The sequence below is a fragment of the Pseudomyrmex gracilis genome, unplaced genomic scaffold (genome assembly GCF_002006095.1).
Source record: "Pseudomyrmex gracilis isolate BER0280 unplaced genomic scaffold, ASM200609v1 scaffold_159, whole genome shotgun sequence".
In the NCBI taxonomy this organism is placed as follows: Eukaryota; Metazoa; Arthropoda; class Insecta; order Hymenoptera; family Formicidae; genus Pseudomyrmex; species Pseudomyrmex gracilis.
Window position 1 is genome coordinate 353,438 of NW_018020743.1, and position 20,110 is coordinate 373,547.

General features: G+C 38.1%; 1 protein-coding gene across 5 annotated transcripts; it reads right to left on the reverse strand.

The window, feature by feature from the left end:
• Positions 1-194: 194 nt before the first annotated feature.
• LOC109857412 (beta-arrestin-1-like) lies at positions 195-20,093 on the reverse strand. 5 transcript variants are annotated; one of them, XM_020433689.1, is made up of 9 exons: positions 20,037-20,093; positions 10,621-10,834; positions 10,160-10,535; positions 9,783-10,076; positions 9,004-9,141; positions 7,422-7,565; positions 5,742-5,828; positions 5,294-5,443; positions 195-5,194 (listed from the first exon to the last, which is right to left on the reverse strand). In XM_020433689.1, the coding sequence occupies exons 2-9, from the start codon at positions 10,751-10,753 to the stop codon at positions 5,119-5,121; spliced, it is 1,398 nt and encodes a 465-aa protein (XP_020289278.1). In that variant the 5' UTR covers positions 10,754-10,834; positions 20,037-20,093; the 3' UTR covers positions 195-5,118. The 5 variants fall into 5 exon arrangements, with proteins under 5 accessions (XP_020289278.1, XP_020289277.1, XP_020289276.1 ...); XM_020433688.1 differs by lacking the exon at positions 20,037-20,093 and adding an exon at positions 19,427-19,827; XM_020433687.1 differs by lacking the exon at positions 20,037-20,093 and adding an exon at positions 11,015-11,807.
• Between the last annotated feature and the right edge of the window lie 17 nt (positions 20,094-20,110).

Consider the following 20,110-nt stretch of genomic DNA (forward strand, 5'->3'; position numbering starts at 1 on the left):
TTTTTTTTAATCTCTCCTCTCTCTTGATAGTTAAATACTAATGACAAAACTTTTGTATATTTGAGAAACTCATGCGAATAAGAAAAAAAATTTAGAAACGTAGAAAGAGATGTGTGGTTTTCGATATATATGTAGATATAATAAATATATATATATATATATATGTGTGTGTATATATACAGCATTTTATTAAATTATTATAGCTAGAGTTACAATACGAGAATACACGATTTTTACATATACAATATATTATGCATCATTTTTTTTTGTTTGTTTGTATCGTGCCATTTACTTTACACACATGCACTCTCGCATTCTCTCTCGCTTGTTTCTCTTTCTCTCTCTCTCTCTTTCTCTCTTTGTTCTCCGTTTCGTGTAATATCATATCGTATAATATAATATCAATTTTTACATACAAAACAAATTGTTCGAATCGACCAACGAACGTTTATAGACGACACTCAATTCTCGACTGCTATAACAATGCACAATTGTTTGTTTTTTTTTTTAATAAATAAATCATCCCTAATACGTGTTTAATGTACAAGTTAGTTAATTAACCGGTCTCTTCTGTGTCTCTTCTTGTGTTTTTTTTTTTTTTTACGATTTACGAATCTAACAGTAATTATCCACAACACTTGTACATCAAGTACTTGAATACGTTAATCACTCACTTTCAAAAACGGAACGCATAAATGTTTTTTTTTTTTTTTTTTTTTTTTNTNTTTNTTTNTCTCGCATTCTTCCCTACTTTTTTTTTGTCTTCTTTCTCCCGGATTTTTCAGCTTTATGCCAGTTCGCTGAAATTATGCGCAAAACGATTAACGACCTATTTTTTTCGACTAATACAGCCATTCTTCTCGTCACAAATAACATCCGACTTACACGTACTTGCAGAACAAATGCGATTTTCAATTGAACAAAATCTAAATAAGAGAAACACGATCTTTTTTTTTTTTTTTTCCCAAGTGCAAAATATAATACTCCGTATATCAAAAGCAGCGTAATGCAATCGTTTTCTTCTTATCGCAGTGATAATATATATTATGATTCGTTAAATATAAAGCGTATCTGAAAAATTTTATTCTTACAAAAACAACAGCTTTGAAATCTTTGGATATGTGCGAAATAAAATATCAAGCGGAGGTTTTTATTAAACACAATAGAGGGAGGGGGAATGCGTTGGTGAATTTTTTATATGTCGTATGACTAAAAAATCGATTAAAAAAATTTGTGGCATTTTTGATTGAAAACTTCGCGCGCGTGTGCATTATACATATCACGTGTGAAAACAATCTCTATATCGTAAAGTTACAGAGACGGCACCTTTTATTGACTTTAATTATCTCTCTCGGGTTGTTTTTGTGCAATCTTCGTCTGGCGATTCTGGTTGGTTTTTAGCGGATAATATTATATAAACGATAAACGTTTTTAATGATTTACTCGTTCGCGATCATATAAAAAAATATCCGCGCCTCCGCAGGTGAAAATATAAAATATATGTATGTATATATATATATATATTCTCCTGTGATTATACACATAAGCGCGCATATACGCTCGCACATACACGTCGTTTAAAACAGTAATCGAAGAATCGACAATTCAACAGTCGCCGCAAATGTTTTTCCCTTAATTAAAAACAGCTACATTCGTTGAACACTCACGTTTTTTTTTTATTTTAATTATTATTCACGAGAGTGAATTAAAAAAGTAAAGTGACTCTTTTTTGTTTGTTTTTTTTTTTTTTTTCAAGCAAACCGCCCGTTGAATATTTAATTCAACATTTAATAAGTGAACGAGTATATAAATGTAGGATATAAAAATAAATTCAATGAACTAATAATGATTAATTAACATAATATTGATTAAAATATATATATATGAGATTATTGTATTATTATTGCAGAATTAAACATAGTACACAAGAGTTTCACACAAAATAGCTCGAGTCCGATCTTATTGTATTGAACAACACATAACAGACAGATATGAGTCGATTGAAATTAAAATTGGGTTTTGGGTCCTCGCGCGATTTGCTTGCTTTCAATGCCTTTTTCTTTCGACGAGTATTGTTTTGTCAAAAAAAAAATAATAATAATAATAAAAAATGATTAAAAAAAAAAAAACGGGAAATGTCAGCTTTGGTATCAGAAAGTATAATACGGTCCTGTTTTGTGGTCGTTCGTTTAAAACGATAAACGCACGACGAAAAGACGGCGGACCAACACACACGCTTTGTTGCCTCGTCTAAATACAGTTTGTAAACGCTAAAAGTGTGATAAAAAATACTATTTTTCCCTTGCCTCCCCTGTGTATGCATGTATAATGCTGTTTACAGATTTTTTTTTTTCTTCTTCTTCGTGCAACTCGCGCCATTCTAACGCACGTCGACGGGTTTAATTAATCTTCGTTTCTACCCCCACAACGCGAACCTTACTTGTTCGCACACATCGTTAACAGGTTTAGAATACAAAATTTATTTGTTGCAAAAACCGAATATATATCCCGTCGTCTTCGGAATGAAAAGTGGTCATTAATATTCTAAAGGAATTAATAGTATACGAAGATTTAAACATTATTTTATCGAATGTGTTATTTACTTTCTTATTTGTAATTTACATTTGGTAAAGTAGACGAAAGATATATAAGCTATGATAGAAAAACAAAAAAAAAAAAAAGTTATGGTAGAATTGCAGCAAGTCAAAAATTTGCCAAATAAAAAATTGGACAAAGTTTTCAAAAATGTTGCGGTGAAAAATGAGAGCGAGATAAGTGTAATCGGTTTGTGTAAACGTTTCCGAAACTTGGTAGCAAAAATGGTTCTCGCGCGTTCAGTTAGGCAATCAATATCAAAAATGCTAAAATGATTTATTATCGTTTAAACACGGACGAGCTGAGAGATTATAACACGCGGTATACTTTAATATATTGTAAAAAATCGAATTATCGAACAGTCTTAGAAACGCGTAAATCGAAGTCGATACTTACGATTGTACTAGTAATTCGCCGTTCTTAATTAACCGTGTGTGTGTGTGTGTGTGTATGTATGTGTGTGTTTCTGTAAGAAGTGGGAGGAGGGAGAGAAATGTGTGCGCAACGAATTAAATGTTATACAAATCTTATATAGTGTGTTTTATCGACAAATCCTACAAATTATGCATAAATACACCTACGAATTGACCATCCGCATCTCGAAATGCCATCTCTCTTTTCTATTTTTTCCGTCGCGCGCATTTCTTCGCATTTCTTGTCTTTGAATGATTAAAATTATTGCGTTGACGACGTTGTTTCTAAATAGCCGTTTCTATATAGTCTCGATCGCGATTTTTTAAAGATTTGTTGGAATAATAAATTTTCTATTCTCGTTGTTACGATCTAAGTTCACGCGGAACTTTACTACACCGAAAAATATGATACAACCGTTTCTTTTTTTTCTTTTTTTTTTTTTTTTCTTTATTTTCATCGTCCTTCACAAGCTATTGTTTGTCCCATATAATGATGACGTGAATGAAGATATCACCCAAATGAAAGGGAAAGTATATAATAAAAAAGTGAAAGAAGCGTTAACGCGACTGACTCGTTTCCTGTCCTGCGCAGGACAATATATGGTATTTCTTTGCAACGCGCACATTCGCGCGCACGTACTCTCAATTGTTCGTATCGATAAACGTAAAAATGTAAAAACTAACAAGAGTTTTTATCTCTCGCGGTGCGAACTTAAAAAGACAAGTGTACTGGCCGTGTTCGAAAATGCTTTATACGATCATCATGCGAAGTAAATCTAAAGACTCTGTGCGTGACTCCGATCCGATTTGGAGGAGTGAAAATATAAATCTCATCCGCGTGATTTTCAGAATCACGTGCAATATTAAAACTCAGGTTGAGAGAAATTTATGCGATGTGCAATCAGAATCATGGATCATTGGACTCGGTTTCAAAATCCGCATCACCCACTTCGATTATTCATTTAACTGGAAATTTGCCGGTAATTAAACTGAACAAAGTGATAACTTCGTATTTACTGACTCGTAATCTATATATACGTAACTAATTAACCAAACGAATCGTCGGATTACTCGCACGTTTGATTTGCGATTTTTTTTTCGGAGAAAGAAATATTAAAAAGATAGATGAGATACTGAACAAGTTGTTGTTTGTTCGCGACGCTACTGTTTTTCGCGTGAAAAGTTTTCGCAATAAAACACGTGATCGAGTTAAAAAACGTTTTCTTTGGAAGTGCTTCCCAAAATCAGTCTTCAGAGCCAAGGCGTAGTGTAGCGACGGCGTTAATCAAAATATCTCGTCAATTGTCACAATTTGCCGTGTTTTTTTTTTTCTCCCACGAATCGAGATCACCACGTTGAAATGATGAGCAGAGAGGCCGCAAAACAACGATTTAATCAATTGTTCATTAATTACGTTAGAAGACCTGTTCGACAAATTATGTGTTACGGCGCCGTAATGAATAATTTTGAACAAACGAGTGTTTTCTAGAAAAATCTCAATCTTCTGCGCATCTCCTCGTCATCTTCACGCTTCCCGTGAATAATGACGATTGTTGAAAAAGCTTCAACCTATACAAAAGATAAAAAAAGAAAAAAAAAAAAGAAAAAGAATCTCAAATCACTCACAAAAATGTGAGCAAAATTCTTCTTCTTTCGTGTAATATATATATATTTTTTTCGGTTCCTTTTAAAAGGTTCCTTTAAAAGGTTTTCTTGTTGTTTTTTTTTCTTTTTTTTTTCTTTTTTTTTTTACACAATCTTTTCTTCACGGTAAATCTTAAAATTTCTCAAAACGGTAAAATATCGTGTGCTTTGTTAATGGCAATGATGCTGCTACAACAAACTCGAACAATAATCCCTGTTTAAGCTCATTGTCGCGGCAGCGTTGCGTTATATATTTATTGGCATCATTGGCGATGATGTTCATTTAGCGCTAAAAATGCTTTAAAGCACTTTAAAGTGCGGCAGAAATTGCGCTTTCATTTGGCGCCTTTATTCTACGTTTCTTTATAAATGAAATTGTACGGAAGGCTATTGAAGCATTCTTGGGAACACCAAATGGACCGCATTCTCCGTTCTACGGACATGGTGGCGTTAACCATTCAGATGGTCAAGCTTCCGTCTCGCCTTTAAGCCTGAGACGAGCAAAGTCCTCGAATATTATATCGTCGTCCCCGTCCGCATCTCTGCAAACAGAAATTAAACCTCGGATCGAGCTCGAATCTTTTTTTGAAAAAAGAATTGTTGGTGTATGGATTTCCAAATTTTTGTCTGAGCACACTCACGTATCCAATTGAATGAGATTTGTGTCGAGCGTATCGGCTCCGCTGTCGGTGTTTCTGTGCGTAGGGCTTGGTCGAGCTGTGGACGGCGCCGGTTCCTCTTCCTCCGGTTTCGGATGCATCAGGATAAAAGGCAGTTCCGCGACTAACTCACTGTCGATCAACAAGAGCGAGAAACACAAAAATTATTAATGACAAATTATTTCGAAGTGTATTTCGAAAAAAATTATTTTTTTTGTACACGCGGAGTTTGTTCACAAGAGAGGATATCTCTTCGGGTTCTTCTTAAAATTACAAAAAAAGAGAATCTTATTAAATTTCTGAACGGTGTTGAGAAGAACTCGAATATCTCGAAAACACCCGAAGGGAGAACGTTCTTACGATTTGAAAGTTTCTCTCTCTAATCTAAACATATCCAGTTATCAAAGTTTAAATGAATATTGAAACTTACCCTCCAAGTGCACCGAGGCAGAGTTTGACTTTGACTTTGTACTGAACTATTATGCCGAGGTTCTCACGCTGCGACGGATCGACCACACTGCAAACCGTATTCATTCTGGTTATCGGTGCATTCTCATCATCAAATTAACACGCTTGTGCAAGCTCACGTGTGATTAGTTGTGTGTCGTGCAACAATGAAAAGCAACGTAACGATTTAGCATTTTTTTTTTTTACGTTATTCGCTGGAAGGAACGGAAAAGAGAGCGAGCGTGCAAGGTTAAAAATCACACACATTCGCGAATATATATATTCGTTCGAGAATATATTCACGAAAATAAAGCGATAATAATTCACACATGCACACATTTCTAAGAGACTACAACAATGAAAATGAATAAGCTCGATAAACAAATTCATGCAATGCGGTGGCGATGCCATNTTTTTTTTTTTTTTTTTTTTTTTTTTTTTTTTACGAATACAAGCAGAAGGAAGGTAAATCGGGAAAGTATATGTTCCGGTTGATATATTTTTGCTTCGAGAAAAAGGTACTTTTTGCGTCCCAAATTCTTTTTAAATTCCGAATCTTCAATTCTCTCGATATCGTAAAAAAAAAAAACAGTTTATTTTTTAAATGAATTACCGGATCATGCTTTTTTTATTCCATTTTCAAAAATCCACTATGTGAAAAAATAAAACACACCGTGCTATAAATTCGCTACGTACAGAATTAATTATACACGGTGTGAAATTGCGAGAAAACGATATCAAAAGAATCGATGCGTTGTACTTCGGAATTTGTACCGAGAAAAAAATTTAGAGCGTCTCGAATTGCATCCAAGTTGCAGATCTAACGGGATGTGCGCAAAAACAACATTTCCCAGTGAAAATCTCGGTGAACTTGGCTAAAACAAAATTTATGTGTGTGTCGTTCAAAAAATGATTGAGTCAAATCGCTCGCCATCTCGATCGATCGATCGTTTGAGAAAAGCTTCGCCGCTGCAGGCAACGTGTATGTATAATTTTCTTTTTTTTTTTTTTTTTTTTTTTTTTTTTGTCCCCGATCATATCGTATAGAAAGCGTTGCGGACGAAAATGAAATTCCCAGAGGCGTGTGTGTTGCGCGTTGCGTGCGTGAAACGACACGTGTGTCACTACACACCGCTAATAAACACCGCTCTCGCATTCTTCGCCTAGCATTTAGCGCTGAATATATATATATATGCTCGTTCGAATTTCCCGCTCCACGCGGAAAAACCAAAATAGAAGAGATCCCGCGAGATTTCAACTCGGTCTAATTAGATAAGCGGGTAATTAAACTCGAAAAATTTCGATTTGGATTAACGCAAAATGTCACAATGTCAATATTTACGAAACAATTTGTACAACACAAGAGAGAGAGAGAGTAATATGAAATTGTTAAGCATTTGTGTTGAAAATTCGGCGACTATTCAATCGCAAGACGTTCTCGAGAAGACATTCTTAAAACTATAAATTTTAAGAAAAACCGTAAAATTCTCCGATTATTAAATCTCTCGTAACTTTCGCGCGATCGAGAGCGAAAAATGTTAACAACGTATCTTTTTTTTTTTGTTTCGCGGCGCTAAATACGAGGCTAAACAACGCGACGCAGCGACGTATCAAGTTCTAGGCGTGTGTCGCAGGCTCAGTTTTCAAGCATCGCGGTCCTTACAGGGTGCTGGACGCCAAATTGGTGTCCTCGTGTTTGAGTTGGCCGTCGAGGGCGAGCCCCCATTTATCTTTGTTGTTGGCCAGAAGGGGTGTCAACATGAACACCTTGCTCAGCGTGAAACCCGGGCCCACGGGGCATCCCTCCCTGACATTTGAACACACAACCAGCATAAGTGCCAATGCTAACAGCGTTACCACGTGTAAACCGCGCGATCCGCGAGTTTTTTAAAATTATAATATCACTATGTAAACGCGCTTTCCAATTTACAATACATTCTCTATTTCTCTTTGTAATATTACGTTATTATACTATATATAATATATTACTATATATATGATATTCAAGAGATATTTTAACATCGTTAATTTGCAAAACTATAATTAAATATTTATACGTATATTTTTTAATTGCACAAACACATAATCATATTTAGTGATAAATTACAAACAATTCGATAATATTATTGATTTGCGCTGAAATTGTCGAACGATAAAAAAAATAATGCGGAAAAAAAGAGAGAACTTAAAAGAAGAACATTAATTATAAATTTTTTTACTATAACATGTGTGATCATATAATATATACGACATGTATCAGCTTGTGCGTCACATTGCGATACAAATCTACAATTACGAAAGACGAGAATAGGGCGAGGGGCTCGACAATCCTTGTACTTCAGTGCCTGAGGGAAATATATAAGGTGTGAAACACTTACACGCGTTCATATATTTAACGAGAGAACAAAAAACAGATATTTTCTCTTAAATATCTTAAAGGTACACATTTTTTTTTTTTTTTTTTTTAAATAGAAGAAATATAAGGAAAAAAAGGTGTATATGAAAAGGGGGGAAATTTGCAAAGGAAATGAGAGAGAGGCCACCACCGATTCAGATTCTATACATGGTTACAGGCCACCGCGTTAATAAAAAAATCCCCAGCACAAAAAATACTGCCATTCCATTTTCCATTTTCAATAAAAGAAAGAAAAAAACAACAAAACCGGAAGGCTGGAAAACGGAAATAAATTTTGATCCCATTACACTTTGTGCGTCTCAAGCTATGTATTTTTTTACGTTGACATTTATCAAACTACTGAAGACAGTATTAAAAGTAAATTTCATCTCTCCAAGTTCTCTATTTTTTCGATTTCATCTTCAACTCAATTTAATTTCTCTCGAGAGCGTGTTCGAACGTTGGAAAAAAAGATCAGTCTTGGCAATTTTCAAGCGTTTTTCTTTTTTTCTCAAACACTTTGTAAAATTGCTTCGAAAAAAGTGTACTATCATATCCGCTCCGTTATGCCTCATTTTTATGACACTCGGGACACGACAAATTCCCATAAAGTCGGGATGTTCGCTATGAGATATCGCCGTGATTACAGCCGGCGAAGAACGACCGACGCGAGTCATTTGGCCGATTTCCAGCCTCCGTTATCTCGATTCTTTTTTCTTCTTTAGTACCCAGATAAAAAGAAAAGGTGAGAAAGAGAGAGAGAGAAAGAGAGAGAGAGAGAGAGAGAGAAAGAGAGAGAGAGAGAGAGAGTAATGAGGGAAATAGCGAGCATTTAATCACTCGCACTCACATTGTACTAGACGCGAGATTGGTGTCCTCGTGTTTAAGCTGACCGTCTAGAGCAAGGCCCCGCTTGTCTTTGTTCTCGGCAAGCGTCGGCCTTAGAGAGAACACCTTGCTCAGGGTGAATCCTGGCGATACCCCTATACTGCCAGTGCAATCATCTTATTCTCCTGCTCGTCATAGTTCTCTGCTTATCGCGCGCGAGAATTTTAATCACCCCAGAACTTTGTGTCGCGACTTGAATCTCAAGTCGCTCACGATCTGGATCCTGATTCGAGATTCTCAGAAATTTCTCAATTTTTTTTTTTTTTTTTTTCTAAATGCCGCGACCGCACATAATCAAGCCGCGCTAATTTAAATTCGACTAAATCGCTATATATATATATGATTTGAAATCAATCGCTTAGTAAATTAAAAATTTTCACCTCTAACACGTCCTAGAATTAAATTTAATCGTAATTGAAAAGCGATGTTTGGATAATAAAACAATCACGAGTTGTAGTTTTAAAAAAAAATATTTTGAAGAATTAAATTTATAAAAATTTAAAACATTTGCGCGAAGAGTTTTCGAGGATTCAATTCGAAAGATCGAAGTGCAATTATTACTCTCGTAATAGAAAAAAATGTTTATTTTCACCATCATTTCTCCACGGATTCACAACCAAAATCGCTTTCCAAGTGAAACTACTGCGTACTACTATCATTGTGTTCGCGCATCTCACCGGGGTGCAATATCGTTCGTTCTTCGATAAGGAACGCTGAAACAATCAGCTGGGGAATACTCACTCGCTTTCGGCCTCGGCGACTGTGCATTTGTACTGCGCCATCGAGAACAAACAGATGTCTGCGAACTGCCTAACTGACACTTTTATCTTTTTCACAGTCCGGTTGCTATTGTTTGCTATATGCACGTTCACAGCTATACTCTCGCCGTGATGATAAAGCTCCTTATCGAGGGAGGCCTCCAGATGCAGCTTATTCGGAGACATCATAAACTCTTTGCTAACTTCAACCGACGGTTGTTCTCCCTGCTTCGACGGCGCGTACATGACTTTTCTGATCGCCAGTCTCACACAGCTCCTACCGAGTAAAAAAAATTGAGTTTTTTCACAACCAATTGTTTTGTTTTGTTTTTGTTTTTCCAAAATCGGAAGTCCGTGTACCGTTTGTGAGGTTTATCGTCCTGCGTCTCGCCCACGAACGCCTTCAACTCGTATTCGACGCCGCAGGGTTTGCCGGTGTCACCCGGCGCCGGTTGCAGAGTAACCGAAGCGGGGCAGTGAGGTGGCAACTCGAAGTAAAACGGGTACGCGTTGCTTCCCAATTTCTTCATGAGTCTTTCCTGCAACCGCGTCAGTTCTCTGGGCGGCTGAGATCCCTGCACAGCTGGATAAATTTGCTCCGCGGCCAGATAAAGATCCTTGCGAAATGTCAGTCCGAGCACGTCCAAGTCCTCCCTGCCGTACTTGAACGCGGCCAGAACATGACCGAATACTTTTCGATCCTTTATGTACTCGGGATCGATCAGAACGACACCGTCTGAAATTTTGCAAAGAAATTTTTTTCAACACACAAACGTTACGTGTGTACGTTTTTTTTTAATAATAAATTAAAATACACTTGCCGATTGGATCTACGTGCGTGATGTGATCGACGAAGTCTCGTTTGCCGAGATAAACTGTGATCTTGCCGTTGAGACTGGATTTCTTGAACACACGGGTAGCCTGCCGCTTGTTGACACTATCTACAGTGTCCATTGCGCAGATCTCGGGGTCCGCACCGGCCCCTAAATCATTTGAGTCCTCGGTGTCCGAAAAGTCTGATTCCGAGCTTTCCCACTGTCGAAATAGAAATCATTCGACATTGATTCGTTAACAAGCGACAGAATCACACATTTGTAATCGCAGAACTATATATATATATATATACATATACACACACATACACACGCTAACGCAAACAACAAGATTCATATCTTTCTTCTCGCGATTTTTTTCCGGTTTTTCTCAAATATTTACCTCTATCATATTTTCTTCCAATTTTTTTATATCGCAGATATTTTCATTTAATCGTCGTTAATTAAATACTATTATCAATTAAACACTCGTTTCCCGATCGATTAAACTCTAATAATCAATTTATTCCATTGATATTGTTATTATTTTCAACAACACTTTTTATGGTTTTTTTTTCCCCTTTATATTCGGATTTCAATCAATCTGTTTGCGCGTTATTTCACTGTGACAAAATAAAGAAAAATGTGTGCTACGAAACGCGATCTCGTTTGAAGGATAGCGAGAAAGAGAGAGAGAGAGAGAGCTCTTCGGGGCAACAACGCCGAGCTTGTACTGAACTGCTCTCGCAAATGGATGTCAATTTCAATCGGCGCTCGTATAATTCTTAATATGATAATGCCCGTGCAATAATTTGTACTCGCACACGGTTTTCACACATCGCGTACCCGCTATCAGTTACAGATACAGGGAACGTAACGCGAGATGTATCTCTCTATCACACACACACACACACACACACACACAAATCCCAAATAAATCGGGTTTTGCACTTCTCTATAAAAGCTTAATTAATTCCAAATTAATGAAGAGAGATAGTCCTGCGCGATTAAAGCGCCGATTGAATTACACCTCGATGGGAAATCGATGCGGAGTTCGGGGTTTAAGAAGAAGAAAACGCGATCAATTTCGCGAGAATAACACTTATATATATGCCGTCTCGCTATATAACGTATAAATTTTGACAAATATTTCTCTCCGCTAAATACTGTGATTTTCTTTGGGACACCAAGTATAATACGAAGCATGCGAGAGAACATACACACGGATTGTCGGTCGACGTTTACTGTTGATATAACGGGTTAACAGAAGAAAGGACAGGGAGCTTGCGTACGCGCGTTTGACGTCATTATGCCAAATGTTATCGCAGAGCACCGAAATGTACGTTTCCATTATCAATCTGCGTCAGTAATCAGCAGGGACTCTCAATTGCGTATCGTCTGAAGATACAAAGCGACTATTAAATCACCGAGCGCTCTCATCGGCGCACATACACACAGACAATGCCTCGCTTTCATTTTAATAAAAAAACAAAATCTATTTTTTTTTGTATATACATATATATATATATATATACGCGCGCGATACGCAAATATGTAACAAATCCGTATTCTCTCTTGTCAGATAAAAGTTTTATTCGATAGTTTTTTTTTTTTATTTTTTCTCTCTCTCTCTTTCTCTCTCTCTCTCTGTATACATTTACATATAAAACTGAAACGCAATATTGATTGGTACACACTTACGCATATATTTTTAAAGGAAAATAGCACACTGAGTACGAAGAGTGCAAAGAGAAAAAAGAAATATTTAAAAAAACTAAATGTAAAAAAAAAGGTGCAATATCGATCCGTCGTCTTGTTGGAAAAATTCTCGTCGATCGTTTGTATGGCTCGTCTGTTGCTCTTTCGACGGTTTAATAATTCTTCTCTATGATCCAGGTCAAATTTTGTTGGGTCAACGGACGGAAGCGCTAGCGTTACGATTCATTTGACGTCACTCTCAACGGACGGGAGATATCTGCATGGGACTGGAATTGAACGTTCGGCATATAACGCTTGCGCGACTACTAGTTTATCGCGCGATACGCCGTAAATCAAAACGCGAAGTCCTCGAAAGAGGAAGAGCTAATTAATAATTAACGCCCAGAAACATAAATTAATTATCCGCGATATATTATTTGTTTCGAAGGAAAACGTCATTTAATCGGGCTGCCGCGATACGCCTGTGTAATAAAATTGGATTTATTACTTAAACAACAACGTAGCGTAGCAATATAGCAGGTTACACACACACGCACGCAATCGGGTAGTTGCGTTAAATATGTTTTTTATATATAAATATTTGCGCGTATATATTGGAAACGAATTTTCAATTATTGTGCTTCGACAATTTCAATTTATTTTCTCTCCATTGTGTTAATTATACAGGAACGCGTCTTGATTGAACGAGGAAAAAACAAAAAAAAAAAAAAAAAAAAAAAAAAAACCGAATCATTTAAATCCGTTTGTTTTACAATTACATTTTTGTTAATTTACGCGTTCAATTTGTTCGGAGAGAGAATTAAAGAACAAAATAGAACGTAATAAAAAAAAGAGCATATATAGATTATTAATTCATCCAGCCGCGTGTATTGTGGTGCCGCACGCACTGCACTTCGTCAAGAGCAATCCGTTCGCCCTCTCTCACATTTTCTCCCGCGTCGCGCAGTTTCCGCGCGCATCGAGTACCACCGTCAGTCATTTTCAGGATAATAATGCGCGGGGGGATGTGAATTGTTCTTTCTCTGTTCTGTCTGGCGGATATATAATCCCGCCGTTTATTTCATCTCCGCGGTTGTCTTCATTCGCGGAGATTTGAAAACTCCCGACGATTGCGCGCTTTTTTGACGTTTGCGCGAATAAACGGGTAGAAATGCGGCGAACGATTATTGCCACAAGGGGAACGTTTGCCGTTCCAAGTCGGTTCTGGTTTAGCGCTCTCATAACTATTGCAATGATTCTATAACCGGCACTAAAACTGCCGGGAATCACACTGCTCAATCGCCGTTGACGTCATTATTCTATATACAGGGTGCCCCTGACTCACATTCTAGTTTCTCGAAATACGATTCGAGAGAGTTGCTGCGCAACGCGACAGGACGCGCCGCGTTCTGCATTCGCGTCACGAAATTCTACACAACCGATACACAAGGATCGACACTCCTTCCTCTTCGATAAATTGCATTTGTTCGAAATAATTTAATTCTGTTCGAAAGAGAGAGAGAGAGTGCCCCCCCGTAAACACGTCCGGCCGCGAAGTATGATTCGATATTTCGTACATCTCGAAACTTTCGGCCGGGGCTGACATTTCCGGAAATAACTTTATTTATCGCGTAACACGAATTGCTCAATAAAAGAGAATTTATTGCGTTTCGCGAGATCTCGTTTCTCGGTATTGTGTTTTTTTTTTTTTTTTTTACGCGCGCGCGCGCGATGTCGTCTCTGTTTTAATCAGAACATAAATTGCGAGAAATAATTTATTATATCACACGTTTCTTCTAATTTATAAAATTATCAAAAATTGCGCTTGTACATTTCTCCGGAAACTAGCGCTACAGTTGTAATTTTTTTTTTTTTTTTAAATAAACAATGTAACGCGCGCGAGAGAAATTTTCTGTTCTCCGTAACAAGTGGATAAAATCAGATTCAGCAAGTTTTGATTGACGTATCAAAAGTTGGTAAACAAGTTTTAAACGATGTATCTACATTTTTACGATTTTGATAATATCTCGAAGAGAGATTAAGATCGCGAGAGAGAATCGAGAAATCTCGACGATCGAGAGATCGAGTGTTTCTTTCCGTTCTATTTTTGTTTTACAACGACGTTGTTTTTTTTTTGGGGGGCGAGTTTTCCACGAATATGATGTAACTCTGCGGTTGAGCGAGGAAATTCTACAGGAAATTTTGCGTACAAGAGCAAACGCACACTAACCCAGACCAGAGGACATTATATTGCACAATTTATTGGCCATTATCGGAAGCACGTATATATATTGCAGACGAGCCATATTGCCGGAGCTCTCCTCCTATCGCACGGAGCTTTCGGAGTGATAAGTTTCAGTTGAAATAGAATATCGCGTATCGTATTATCTTTTTTTTTTTCCCCCCCCCCAATAAAACATCACTTCTAAATTCCACTTCTCTTTCAGTGGATGTTTTTTTTCCACGTGTGTAATAATTCGCGAATTATCGCACTCGAGTTGTATTTTTTCTCGTTATTTCGCGCGCCCCACGTGGAGTTCGCGTTAAGATATTTTTTTTTTTTTTTCTACACAATACATACCGTAAAAATAAACACAAATACGTTGTATACAAAGTAATGATAATTGAAAACATGTTGGGAACTTGCAACGCGTAAAATGGCCATTAACCGATGGGTTAACGGTTAATTTTCTTACGTCAGTATACGTGGATGTATCTTAGCGATAATTTTTTTAATTTCGCTCTCTGTCTGTGTTGATTCTCGATAACGATTTTGCTGAAAGTGAATCCGCGCGTCGCGCGTTTGTATGTCCGGATGTACACACACACACACACAAGCGTACTGATGTGTAACTATCGAATGTCATGCCACCAAGGTTAGCAGGTATAAAGCAACGTCGTTCTTTCCTCCAGCGGTTCCGCAACGAATTTTTAAATACCTTCAGCGGGGCTTCGTCGAGAAAAAATCGTACGCAATCCACGGGATTTGTTAAAATCTTACATAGCTTCTCGTTCTTTTTATTCAACGTACAATTGAACTTTCAATATATATATAATGAGATTTTCAATAATAATTTACCGGATATTGTTATCTATAAAATGTGTCAGATTGTGAGTCTTAAAATTCGTCGATAAAATTCCAGTTTTACACGATTCAATAATCGCACAATTTTATACGTATCTACGACCAAATCGTTAAAGAGAGAGAGAAAGAGAGAAGAAGAAGAAGAAGAAGAAGAAATTCGATTTGCTTTAACGATCTTAATTTTTTCGCGTTTTTTGCTCTCGAAGAGCAATCACATCGTCTGACCAACAAAGTTAACTGTGTGATTCCGCGCGATTAAACTATCCCGAATTAAGTTAAGGGGCTCTCTCTCTCTCTCTCTCTCTCTCTCTCTCTCTCTCTCTCTCTCTCTCTCTCTCTCTTTCGACTTTGCGGAACACGAATATCGATCGCAGAGAGAGTCGCCAAGTCGACTTCGACCATTCTGCAGCGTCCAGTTCTGATTTTTTTTAACGACAGAAAAAGAAATTACACAATAAAAAAAAAATAAATTAGAAGTAAAGTAAAATAAATTGCATTTTAAAATTACCGCGCTAATTATTGTCAATGACAATGGAAAATACGACGAGAGATTATTCACTGAAGAGAATACTGTCGCAACTAACAAACACAAATTGCTCGGTTTTTGACGCGAGTACGCGTTGTAGTTATATTTTATTTAATATAATTTCCCTCACTCCCCTGTTTGGCTGTTAAACAATTAAATAACTTGGTTATTTCGAAAATGTGCGCACACAACTAATTTTCGTATTACGTAATTTATTTATTCTCCCGATAAAATCTACATGTTATCGTTAAAACGCTAAAACGCGTAAAATGTAATTTAGATATTATTGTGCGCGCGCATATAATAATAAATTTAAATTGTAATTACGCAAAATGAGATAAAAAAACGGACATTCTAAAGCTGAAATTAATTCACGACCGCACGGCAACTGTTGCGTTTTCATTCATGACGGACAATATTGTAGAGACGCATTTATTGAATAAAGAAGATAATGGGAAACGAAAATCGATGGTTATACGGGAGCTGATCAAGCGTCATGTTTATGTATTTGCGCGAAACGCAACGCGTCGCCTTTTATTTATTCGCTATGTGTCTTTGGCAATCTGATTATCGATCATCGATAACATCAAGGACGAGTCGGTCTCGACGAGATGCAGCAACGTGATAATGAACAAGACACAAAAAAAAAAGAAAACACAACGCGATTCGATGCGCTTATGTACATAATTGGCGATTGCATCCGGAATGCATTTATCACCGTTGTAAACAGCGGTCGTAACGAAACGTTTCTCTTAATTGGAAAAAAAGTATATAATGACACTCGAGATATATATATGGAAGTATATATATATATATATTCACCAGTATATATATATATATATGGAAAACAAAAATACGAAGATTCCACACAAATGTAAAAATTGCTGCACTGATAATTCTACGAGATATATAAAAAAAAAAAAATGATTAATTGAAAACGCACTTCATGAGTTCATTATTTCGATGACACTGTAGTATCCAGTGTTTTATAATACGTAACGACTTATGTAATAATAATTGCAGTAGTCGGCGATGTGTAATCTTCGACAATAGATACAATTTTTTTCATAGGCGTATTTTTTTTTACACAATTGTTTCAAAGTCTTTTTGACTTTGGTTGTTGTTTTACGATCGAATATTATTGCGCGTTGAATTTCGACGACGCGTATATATAATTTAACGTCACACGTTCTGAGAAATCGTTAAATCGAAATTTAAAACCACATTTATTCTCTCAATATTCTAAGCAATAAGAGAGAACAGAAGAAAAATGTCATCCAGATTTATCTTACGTATATATATATATATATATATGTTAAACGAAAGATTACGTTCTCGAAATTGGCATCCGTCGGATTTTTTGCATTCATCTGTACGTATGAAAAAAAAAAAAAAAAAGAAAAAGCAAGCTGTTATACGATATTATCTATCAACGTCAGCGATTTTTCTGCGCACCATTTGCGCTTGGAAAAATCGCGCGCGCGCGCGCGACGACGTCGTCCGATTTTCGTGAAGAGGGTTGCGAGTCCCCTCCCCCCTCACGTCGCGTCGATGCGCGTTTCCGCGACGACGTGCAATTAACGTCACACGCGGAAAAGCGAAACAATGAAGAAGCGGGAAAATAATATCGATTCACATTCGGGTGCATGACAGATGACGAGAGAGATGTGCGACCCCGTCGCCGTCGGCCAGTTCGATTTTCGATACGCGGGGGTCAGAAAGCACGTGATTGCGGACGCAACATTGACGTCTCGCGTCCCGATAAACGGGATAAAACGATAATACACACATCTATACCGAAGGGGCGTCCCTTCCGTTTCATCATCATCATCACGCCGCGTTTTTCGTCGCTCGGAGAGAGGAAGAGAGAAGAAATTCTTGCATCTCGATAACGATAATCGCGTCGTTCGCGCGCGTTCAGACAGCTTTTAATAAACGATGCGCTTGCGGATGAATGCGCATCGTGAATTTGCTGCTTGCCTTCGTGTTTAAGCAAATACACATCGAACCCCACCGCTATATAGCGAATTATTCCCGCACGTATATACGCGCGTGACGCAATACAAAACGCGTACACGACAAAGTTCGAAATAATTAATTAATCAGATCTCTCGCAATATGAATGTGTGTGTACGTTATATCTATCGCGCGCGGTTTAAACTGGCGATATTACCAGTCGTAATCCGTCAAGTGTGAATTATTGAGAGTTCCGTCGAAAATGGAAGTTTTCACGATATACGAAAACGATTCATTTACGGCGATACGTAATTAAATCGTCGGTTGTGTATTTTTGTTTTATATATATATATCAGTTGATTTACACTTATCGCAAAATACATAAAGAACCTTATTATTGACATTACTTGTACCGTAATCAGTTTGTGTGCGAGGAGAGGGGACGGATAGAAGAGCGATAGAGGGCTTTAATTACTTTAATGGATTGATAAAATAATCCCTGGAATGCGATCGCGCGAGATGCACCCATTGGATTAAAATTATTTCCTGGGTTTTTCATGTATTTCACGTAGCACACACAAATGTCCTAAATAACAACCAGATAAATTAAATGTATATTTCGTAATCTGCAGAATCGCGCGTGTGGTTTTCGCGTACATCCAATTTCTCAGAATATTATACGCATCGCGCGCACACGGAATTCACTCTGTGCAATTTCGAATTTATTGAGTTTCGTAACTTTTATATACACACACACGCACACACACACATATTCAGAAAATTGCGACTGATTCGAACAAGTTTACGAAGTTTCCTTCGCGCGTCGACGAGCTTGATTCGAGACCAATCGAATATGCCAATACACGATCAATGTCTGTAAACAATTAATGCCGATTTATGCTCTATTTTGTCATGCGGCAAAGGTCGCCGACTGATTATTCCCACAGCCGCGTGAGGTATATACGTGCCTTGCATAATTATCGCGTGAGAGTTTCAAGTTCCAATCGCGCGCGCGTGCTGTATTTTTTGTTTTTTTTTTGTTTTTTTTTTTTGTCCACAGATTTTCGAGATTCTCCGAGCGTTTTTTCGCGTGTAACGAGTTATATCTGAATACGTTGATCTTTTTTTTTTTTTTTTTTTTTTTAACGCATGTCGCGTTTTCGTGGATTTATTTTTTTTTTTAATTACAGAGCAACGACGGATCGTAAACAATTGTACGGAAAGAGAGCGGTACGTATTTTTTTTTTGTTTTTTTGTTTTTTTTTAAGTATTGACCGTGTTTACAAATGTGTCTATAATGCATTTCCTCCGTGTGTGCGAGTCACATCGGTGATTTTTCGGAGTCGCCAGAATCCCCGGAATTCCGGCTGGCTGGCTATAGCCCACGTTCCGTTGGAGTGACTCAAAAAGGAGGAGCGGGAACAGTCCACTCCTGAAACTTCCTTTTTCGCGCGTAAAATCGACGAGATGAAAATTCTCTCTTTTTTTTTTTTAAAAAAAAGTTTTTATCCTCGGAGCGAACAGTTGGTTGCTCTCGAGCGTGTACGTACCCCGGTTGAATTTCAGATGAGAGGCTCAGATTTCCGTGTGATCTCCGTCGCGCGAAAAGAAGGACCGCCGTTAACGCGTTCTCTCCTCGCGAGAACGAGCGTGTATGTACGTTGTATTCGTTGATCGCGACGTGATCGGCGGCGTATGAACACGCGCGGTCGGTTCTGTCCGAGACCTGGGGGAAAAAAAATCGCAACGACGACGGGAGAAAAAAAAAGAAACCCGTAGAAAACCGGAAACACCGCGACGGGAATCACCGGGGCGGGGGGGGGGAGGGAGGTGACTCTTCTCCGCGTTTTTTTTTCCGCGATTCTCCGGCGCGTGGAGGAGAGGATCGTGTCTCTCCGCGTCCGCGGGGGCCTACACACACACACCCTCTTCTGCACGGAGCTGTCACACTGTGTGTCGGCGCGGTGCGACGCCGCGTCGCGACGGCGCGACGCTCCCACGCGACCGAACCCACCCCTTTTGCGATTTCTCTCGCACCTCGTCACTCGCGCCGTATCTGACGATCGTCGCGGCCACACCGTGCTCTTAATTGTCACAGACAAGCCGTTCTCGGCGCACAAAGAGGAGAGAGAACACGTCCGCTCCCCGCTGGGCTCCTACCTGTGCTCATCGGCGGCCGCAAATCGCGCAACCACGACCCACCCGTGGTTACTGGAAACGGGGCTGCGAACACG